The sequence below is a fragment of the Abrus precatorius genome, unplaced genomic scaffold (genome assembly GCF_003935025.1).
Source record: "Abrus precatorius isolate BTA unplaced genomic scaffold, Abrus_2018 Scaffold6, whole genome shotgun sequence".
Classification (NCBI taxonomy): Eukaryota; Viridiplantae; Streptophyta; class Magnoliopsida; order Fabales; family Fabaceae; genus Abrus; species Abrus precatorius.
This window is the reverse complement of record NW_020874406.1, coordinates 20,476,192-20,486,214: the sequence shown is the minus strand read 5'-3', so window position 1 is coordinate 20,486,214 and position 10,023 is coordinate 20,476,192. Positions and strand designations below refer to the sequence as shown.

Below are 10,023 nucleotides of genomic sequence, written 5' to 3'. Positions count from 1 at the left end.
TTTATACCTTTCAAAATATTATATTTTAAAAGTAATTGATAATTTACTTTAAAAAATTATTTTCTAACAAGTATTTAATACATTTTGAAACTAAAATTCTGAAATATAAAAAAAATGGTGCTATATAGGACTTAGATTTCCCCAAATGAATAATCTTGAAACTTTGCCAGACTATAAAGAGGTTACTTTTTGCATTCCTTTTTTATTATTCACACTATTATTTTTCACATCATATTTAAAATTAACTTCAAAAATTTAATTTTGAAAGAGTGTTGCATATATTATAAAATTAAATTTTAAAAATAATTTATAATTCACTTCCAAAATTGTAATTGAATTTATTATTAAACAATTTCAAAAAATCAAATTCTGAAAGTGATGTATAAATCTCTTCTAAAATTGAATTTCTTAAAGAGTATCTAATGCATTTCAAAATTAAAATTATAAAACTGATCAAAATTAAAATTAAAATCACCATAGAAACCATATCATGAATGTTTGATTTGTTTTTGTCCAGGCTATACTACATAACAAGACTAAATTTAATTTTCCTTTTGAAATGTCTGATAGTAAAATTGCAGCAAACGTAGAATTAGAGTAAAAAAAAAATACAAACTATAAATTAATCTGTTGAATAAAATATATAACTTGAACCTAAACATTTTTTATGTTAACGTTATGATACACTACTGTTGTTGCTAGAGCCAAAAAAAATAAAAATGATCCTGAATCCTAATTTACAGCAGATATTCTATTTTGATTATGAAAGATTGCGTCATAGTAGAAAAGAGAGCAAAATTATTGGAAATAAATTCTTGATATAAATCACATGAAGCTACGAAATGAGAGCAAAAGATATATAAACAATGCTAGTGAAATAGAGAGGACATTCATTTACCCAGTAACTGATTGGTTACATTTGAATCAATTTGCATATAAGTTGTAACATCGTGATACAGTCTTGCATTTTCTTCCCCTCAATTAGTTGTCATAGATGTTGCTAAATTGGCCTCAAAACTCAACTCTATATTATCAACTTATTTAAATTAAAATGAGGAAAGAAACGCATATGGTATAGCACCTGATAAAGATTCAAAAACAAAGACTCTACTCTACTTTGTTGTGGATTTAAGGTTGAAAATGCCATAAAATTGTGATAACAAAGTAAGCCCACCAAGTTAAAAAAATTTCAAGTGGGCATAAACCCTCTCACCTTCCCTCAAATGACCCTAAAAAACTGCCTCCTGAATCTTTCTTTTAGCTGTCAATGCCTCAACACCTTTAAGGTTGTCAGAGTGAACAAAAATATGTTGAATGTAAAACCACTGACTACACCAAGAGGAATCACTTTCGGTTCAACAAACCCTTCATCAAGAAGATCCCCAAACATCCCACAGCCACTACCACCATAGCACGAGCTCCCGTGGAATCTGATGTTGTTTCTATGGTTTTCCTATTGTTTCTTGTTTGGTGAGACTTCTCCCCCAAGTTTCCCCTCAGAAGATTATTGAGATTGTCCAATTGATGCATGATCTGACGCTGACCACGTGCAATGCCTGATAGCTGATGACACAGAGTAGTCAAGTATATTAATAAGAACTAATGAAGCATTCATTCATAGTCATTATGCACCTTGTTGATTCACATTGTGTACAATTGTACATACATTTACATCATTTCACTGGCTTTATGCTAACAGCCCTGAAATTTTTTCTTTTAACATCATCAAAAGCAAAGAACGAATTCTATTCAACAAAAACCAGAAAACTGAGGCACATCCAACAGAAAAGAACTTGTATCTCAACAACTTATTCAAAACAAATAGTGGATAATTTATAAAACCTGTTGTACATTGCATGGTGATAAAAACATTTAATGGTTGGTGTTGTGTTTCTCCATTTACTAATTTAGTCATATATAGGAAAGCTCTATGGCAAGAAAGAGAAAATTCTGATAGCTTCACTATTGTAACTCAGGTCAAATCAATGCCCTAGAGCTAGATCACAAACAGCATATAATAACTCCATGAAAAGAATGTCAAGTAACATACCACAAATTTACACAACTACAAGAAACGTGGGAAATATTCATAAATTTTTAAGTTTTTTGTAAACCATGACTTTCATTACTCATCACCTTGCCCCTGTGAAGGTTCAAATAAAAGTTTTCACATTTTCTTTTTGTCACTCTTCGTCTTTTATAAGTTTCAAACATTAAGATAAGCATGGAACAACCAAATTATGAATTTAACTAGATGAGATAAATTGAACACGTTTTGTTATTGTTAGAATATACACATGCTTCATATGTTAACTTAAATGCAATTATTGTTCATAGAAATTAGTATTTAGGATGTAGCACACATTTATTCTTAGCCTAGGAAAAGTACTCACTCAGTCTTTATATGTGGATATACCGTATAAGAAACCAATGTTACTCAAGGATGTCCATCCTATGTCTCTCTTTCTCTCTCTCTTTCTCTCTCTCTCTCTCTCTCTCTAAATTCAATAGTTATATCGGAAACCATCTCATATTTCCATCTGAAAAAAAAAAATGCATTTCTCAAAGATTCAACTCAAGTGTAAAAAACATTGGACCTTAAAATACTCTGAAAGTGACATATAAGACTCGGAAAAGATACCTCATCCATTAAAGGAGAATCTTTAGCTAACTGTGATGATGATGTGGAATTTGCCATTTTAGATCCTGTTAGGGAACCATTACCCAAACTAGTGATGAAGTAAGAGGTGGGAGCAGAACCATTGCAAGCCTCAGCTTGAAGTGACATATTTTGTTGGCTTGGAGAATTTTTCTTGATGATTAACTTGGAGTTCAGCTCTTCAATACGATTTGTAAACTCATCCATTCTATCATTGAGAGCAGAAATTTGGTCTGATAACTGACTGATGGCTCCCTACCAAATTTTAGGTAAATGAAGACAAAAGGTAAAAGGTCAATAAAGGAATGGACCAATACAGAAGTGATGATTTGAATGCAATATCTTTACAGGAATTAAAAACTACTGCAATCAACTCATTTTACCTGATTTACTGCCATTGTGGTGGAATCTGAATTCCTATCACCAAAACCATGATTGTTGGCAACATATCCAGTAACCTTGGCTAGATTTTTGTCCCTATGATTGGTATATGACTGTGACATTCCACTGTTGAAAATACAAAATAGTCACATCATTAGGTAACTGCAAAGCAGTTTTCCAAGAAGTACACAAAAGTTTTCTTCAGAAACCTATTCTTGCCCTTCCTAGAATAAGATGATCTCACACACATTCCACACATGTTCCCTCTGTTTGCAAAATCTACTAAAACCTTTCTCAACATTGCAACAAGCATCCAAACGTAGAATAAAGCCATTAAATCTCGGTCAAATGATGTAACTACCCTTAACTCGCTAAAAATCATCTCAGACATCACTAAAATCATCCATGTTGGTTAACTAGTATTGATTTTCTCTCTCAATATAGCACTGATTAATTTCCCCAGTTTAAGTTTCCTTTGAGCTGATCTATCCACATGGGTTGTTATGATATTTTGCAATGACATCAACCAAGCCTTGTCCCAATAGGTAGGGTTGGCTTTGGATTAATCGTTATTGATAAATTTTATCAAAAATCAATTTTTAGTAAAACCTATTAGAGCAAAGTCTTTTAAGTGGCTTCTCCTGATTTATTTAGATGGAAAATGTTTACCTCCTCAGATGTTTATTTCTCATGGCAACTCTGTCAGCAGAGGCTCTAGAAAGTGCTTCTTTGGGGCTTGACACCAAATCCTCATCTAAGCTGAGCTTGGTCTTCAAATCATCTGGTAGGGCCTGTGGAACCATTAGACAGAATATAGGAATACATATTAGCAGATAGTAAGCTGTCATATGGTCATACCATAACCTCATTCACAAGCTTTTCAAGTTGAATTTGCTCAATGTAGGTACGAGGAATGTAGGAACCTTCTAGGCCCAGCTGCTGCCCTATATATTGTACAACTAAGCGATCTCTTCCTTGTACCTGTCTCAAGAAGTACCAAAGTCCAAACAAATCGGTGAAATAGCAATGTTTACTATCAAGATCAACCAAAAAATCACAAATAGAAAACCAATAGAAATATAATAGTACAAAATATTTAACCCGTTGTTCTTAAATGAAAAACAAAACTTTTACCAGAAGCAATCTAAGTCAACATCGAGCAATTTTATTTGAAGTTTGAAACCAAACAGCTTTGCTTTATTTTACAATTTTGTTATAAAAATGTGCCTTAAAAGTATTTATCATTGAGAAATAGATTGATATATGTACAAAAATGAAAAAAAATAAACAAGCAGAGATTGACGGACTCCCATAAGTTCCAAAAATCAAGCTAGTTTGACGTGTGCAATACTGCAATCAAAACATGTGATGGATGAATAGAAATGCATGTGTAAACAAGAAAGCTGAAATACCAAAGAAATTTCAACAAAAACGGAGAATTCCTTACATGCAGTTGACAGTAGTAAGATAGTAAGTATTTTATGCTTAATCTAGCATTACCTGAACATAATGTCGATTAAGTTGCTCAAGCCAATCTAGTTTAACACAAATCCTATCATCAGAAAGGACATGGCTGTTTCTCTTAAGGATAGTAGCTATTGTGTATCCCAAGGCCATTAGTCCACCCAGAAGGCGCACACTGACCTCAAAAGTAATTCTTGGTGATATGACGAATGGATTGTCTGTCACCCATTCCTAAAATGTGTCATGAGATCAATTAGTTAACACTCTAAAAGGTACATTCTCCATGAATCTATGGAGAATCGTAAAAATAGAAATAATAAGTAGAATGAAAAAGATATGAGATCTTAATAGCATATCAAACCAGTGAAATATCTATTATCATGGTCCAAAATAAAAGAAAAAGGAAGTCACTAACCAACATACTAAGAGCCTTTAAAATTCTAAACTAAAATGAAAAACCAATCTTCCATTAAAAGTCCATAAAAGTATTTCTACGACGAACTTGTAGCATAATAATACCAAAATTGGAGAAACAGAAGAATTGAAAATGTTCAAGCTTCATAGCCTAATTCCAAACAACTGTCATTCTTACCACTTGGGGTTTTCGAGAGACACTATTCTCTCCCAATGCCTAAACTCCAAAGGCTCTAATCCTTTCACAAATGGCAAGATATACCACTCTTAATCTCTCATCTTATTTATAGGCAACGTGCCGTATTCAAACCATATCTCCTAACTAACTAATCTATTTTAACTAATTACTAACAGGGATTACCTAACATTCTATCTGCTGGCCTGGGTAGCATTGTGACTATAAACAGAAAGTAGGACCAATTGATGGAAACCAGAGGAAAAATATGGAATATTATTGAATCACACAAGAAAACGGTGAATACAATCACTCCAGAGTTGACAGCTCCTACAGAAGTTCCAATGCAAAGAATTCTGTTCTCTAACAGAAAAACAAACTTCTACCCTCCCCACTACTACCTCTCCCTCTCATCCATCCTAACTTCAAACATGTGTGCCCAATTCCACTTCTGCCCCTGCACTCTATCTTCTCACATATACCCTCCACACTTTGGGCATATCACTTGGATCCAATAACTGATCCATTCCTGCAAGCTTATCACTTGAATCATTAGGACCCACAACCCCATCATATCTTACTAGGTTGGACTTGTATTAGTTGTACTACACTAGTACTTGACCTAATACATGTTATGCAGTTATGATTTCTATCTAAACACAGCATATCCATATCAATTCTCAATCAATTATTCAACGTCCTATTTATCTTTATCCCATATTTTGATTGGACTATGTCCTTATAAGTAAATCTAATATCACATATTGAATAGAAAACCAAGTCACTACAAAATATAACATATAGCAAGGCAGCAAACCTCAAACATGAGACTATATTTCCCATCCTTATTTCGCATCCGTAAATATGATTGGCAAGTTTCTGGATCTTCACCAGGTGGTAGAAGATATATGTCATAAGTTTGCTCTGTTGTTTCCTTAAAATCCTCAGAGAGAACAGCTTTAATTTGATCCGCTGTGACATTCCTTGCTGACTAGAACAGTTATACAATGGATTACATATTTTTATGAAGACATTATCGCATATAAGCATCAGAACAGCAGAACTGTCATTTGACATTTACACAAGTGTAGTCAAAATAATGAGTTATGTTGACACTAACCTTTAGAATGTAAGTAGGGCTCTGGAATCCAGTAAATGGATTAAATTTGTTGATGATTTTTATATGTGCTGTCTGGAGATCTGGCTCAATAAAGGCCTTATACATTGGATACACCTGAAAAAGTTTAAACTTTCTTTAACACTTGAAACAGTTATTTTCCAAATCTGTATACAAACATGAAGGGAACTATAAAAGTATCAACCGTCTCAGATATTTGATGAATAATTTCTTCAGGTTCTTGACCAGCACGCTGTATGTCACGTATAACTCGTTTTACAAGGTCAAGGTGAACTCCTCCCGTGACAGAGACTCGAAGGTCCAGTAAAGGTCGCAACTTCTCACTCAAGGCATAGATGCCTTCTATAATCACTATACGAGAACTTGGGGATTCTACTGTCCTGTAAGCAGGGATATTTATAATATGAAATTGAACGCATACTAACCAAATAAAGTAACAGAGTATTCTAAATAAATTGAACTAACTTTTAATTGATTTAGTTTCAAAGTTTAGATTTACAAGTTTACATTGTAATTGCTGAGATCAGAAGATCAAACAGAAATTGAAAGCCAACAATATGACACACCTGTATGCGGCTCCATCCCTACACCTATAGCTGCTGATTGCAAATTATTACCCAAATATACATATTTTACTGATTTTATCTCTTTTATTTTCTTCAAAATATTCTTCCCTAATCACTGCCCTGAGACAATAATTCGCCAACTCTTCAAAATATGCCAATTTCACAGTTACTCAAGATGGCATAAAACATAACCTGTATCCTGTACGTGAACTGGACTTGAAATCATATATAGGAACCTCAACCGGCTTTCCTTCCTTCAAATCATGTAGATTCTGGAGCAATGTGTCATAGTCTGTTAAGCGTGGATCTGTACAAAGGGATATCAGAGTTGACAAGAGATTGATGTTCTTACTTAAAACTGTTAGCCTATGTTTAAATTTCATCATAACCAAAGTATAAATCTGATACCCCAAACGTTTAATTTTGTGCATCTCTACACATGAGAAGTACAATTTTAGGCATGCATATTAGCTCACCTCCACCAAATGAAATTGCACAAATAATTGGATTTCAAATGAAGCCTTAAGAAATCTCCAGGTACACATACCTCACTGAGGCAGAAAACAGGATGAAGGGTAAAAAGACAAAAAATCAAATTTTCATATTTGGTCTGAACTCAATAACATGCATTATGCCATCTTAATAACACTTCATTTTCTGCTTATTGGGAGCTACTGCAAGAATTCGGTAATTTATTTTAATTTGATTTTCAGTTATCCACCATTGAGTCTTTTGTAAGAAAAAATTCCATCCTTAACATTCTCAGCACCTACTTAGCATAGGGATCTCTTTTACTCAGCGCCTTACCATTGTATAAGTGGAATTAACATCTCAGTAGAATATGACATGATTTAAATTGTGCCAGTATCACCATACAGCCGAGTCAGAGGTCCATAAGCATATATCACAAAATATACATATCATTATTCAGAGGCCATCCAAAATCATTTTATTCCATAACTAAAATGTTTATTAGGGAGAAGCACAGCAGAGATGAGCTATGCCACCCTGCCCTGCCCTCAGGAGAATTGTGTTTAATCATGCCATGCAGCCGACATCCTGATAATGCACCATAGAAAGAATGATAAAAGCATTGCTAAAAAAAGGCCAGATGATGATTTACCATCAAAGTTTCCATCAACAATTCGACTAGCATCATTGTAATTATCCATTGAAATGACTGCAACGCTGGGTATGAAGTTGAGTATCTTTTCAGTAAATACAGTCTTCCCTGCCCCTGAAGGTCCGGCCACCCCTACCAATATTATTCCATCATTCTTTTGGGCTAACAATTGGCATGCACGAATTACTATAAAAAAACCCTTCTCAAACGATAGTTGGTCAAGGATTGGAGCAATCTCATAGCGATTAGAGTCTCTCCTTTTAACCAAGTTAACTTGATCTTTTAAAAGACCAAGACGTCTATTGTGGGAATCGGAATCAGAATTATCTTTTGCCATTGAACAACTCCCGATTTCTGTTCAAGAGGGGTAAAAAAAGAAAATCACTGTCAAATAATACATAAGCAAATAAATGAACATGGCCTAACACCCATGTAAGACCCACAGTCATTTGTTTGTATGGGCACAAACATACAACATAGGATTATAGCTTCTTAAACAGTGTTAGTTTTTCTGACATAAATCAAGAAAGTAGCCTTAGTATTCTTACTATCTTTTTTTCAGTACACATAAATTTAAACACATCTGCAGTTCTCATTTAAGCCATCCTACTGTAAAGACTAAAGAGGTAGAAGTTATCTATGTAATGAATAATTAAAGAAATTATACTTTTGTTTCATTATGTACAACCTATAAACTAGTTATACCCTAGGCAGAACATCAAGTTTGTAAGAAACTGCATATGTAAAAACTTGGAATTAAAAGCACTAATAAGTTGTGTTGACAAATATCCCCAATACAGAATCATTGAAGCCCTTGCTGGTTAACTCACATTAGAGCTAACCAAGAAATCTCAGTTGTGCAGCCAAACACAAAGGAGTTGGCTCCTCTGAAGAAGGGAGGAGAGGGTGCACTTTAGAAAGAAAAGTGCAGTTTTAACTGTTGATTGAAATGAACAGTTATAATTCCACACACATTCTCTCTCTAGAGTGTAACTCTCACTTTAAAGGAGCTAAATTCAACCAGAAAATATCTTGTTTTTAATGGAAGATCTTATGGGCTCAGAGGGTGAAATTTAAATTTCATGTTTAGAACTTGTCACAGAAACAGTAGACACTAATGCACACACGTACATAAATTATTTTTTTTTTATGTGATTGTGAGCGGATAGCTTTCTGGTATCACTATTATCACGCTTCCAACATCACACACAACACTATTTATGTATCCACCTAAAACTGAAATTGTTCCTCAAAAACTAAAAAACAAAACCCTGAACTAAACTTTTAAGAGCGTGAAAGGGATCACCCAGATAACAAAATTAAGAGAGAGTGATATTAAAATGAAAAACAGAAAAAACACAACTCAGAAACAAACATTCCACAAAAGCAAAACCGACAAAAGGCCTTTAAAAACTGTGTTCCCACAAGCACCCCGGATCCAAAATCAACGACGAAATTTCCAAACTTTGACACACAAACAAGAATACCCAGAAGCAAATGCGCATCAAAATTGATCCAATGTGCACACTTGCGGTGATCAGAACACTCACCGAGGGTCCCTCAACGAGCAGTTACAGTGAGTTCAGCAATAAAAACAATCACAACCCGGAAGAGAAGCCATAATCTCAAGGTCGGTTCTGCAATATGAGTATATATAAATATTTGTTAATATTAATTAATATTATTTCTTTCTTGTTGCAACCCTTTTCCCCGAAATCAAAGGAATGTGATTTTTCGGGATATTTTGGGATGTGGGAATTCTAGAGAATCAGGAAACGCTCTAGACAGAACAAAAAAAAATCCAATATAGAGAGAAAGAACCTCTTCAAAACAATAGAGAAAAATAGAAACAGAATAAAAGAAATAAAATTTATGGTATATTATCATATCACATTAATAATATTCAAATGGGGTTTCGCTTTCCTTTCTCAGTCAACAATTCACAGGTGAAGTTTCGGTATCGCTTGCGAACTTTCACACATTTATATTAACATTGCCAAGTGAAGGGAGTGGATGGTACTCCATCCAATTCGAAATATGGATTTAGCCAAATTTGTTTCCCACTATCTTGTTTGTCAATTTTAGATTATTTATTTATTTATT

The 10,023-nt window shown here is 33.9% G+C and overlaps 1 protein-coding gene across 2 annotated transcripts; it reads right to left on the bottom strand.

Annotated features, from left to right (window-relative positions):
• Positions 1-914: 914 nt before the first annotated feature.
• Positions 915-9,713, bottom strand: LOC113868720 (inorganic pyrophosphatase TTM2). Of its 2 annotated transcripts, XM_027504559.1 has the most exons (13): positions 9,471-9,713; positions 7,921-8,274; positions 6,990-7,104; positions 6,416-6,611; positions 6,214-6,327; positions 5,911-6,084; positions 4,541-4,735; positions 3,899-4,021; positions 3,710-3,831; positions 3,043-3,166; positions 2,761-2,914; positions 2,642-2,706; positions 915-1,563 (listed from the first exon to the last, which is right to left on the bottom strand). In XM_027504559.1, exons 2-13 carry the CDS (start codon positions 8,255-8,257, stop codon positions 1,345-1,347), a joined length of 1,938 nt encoding a protein of 645 aa, XP_027360360.1. In that variant the 5' UTR covers positions 8,258-8,274; positions 9,471-9,713; the 3' UTR covers positions 915-1,344. The 2 variants fall into 2 exon arrangements, with proteins under 2 accessions (XP_027360360.1, XP_027360359.1); XM_027504558.1 differs by having other exon boundaries at positions 2,642-2,914.
• Between the last annotated feature and the right edge of the window lie 310 nt (positions 9,714-10,023).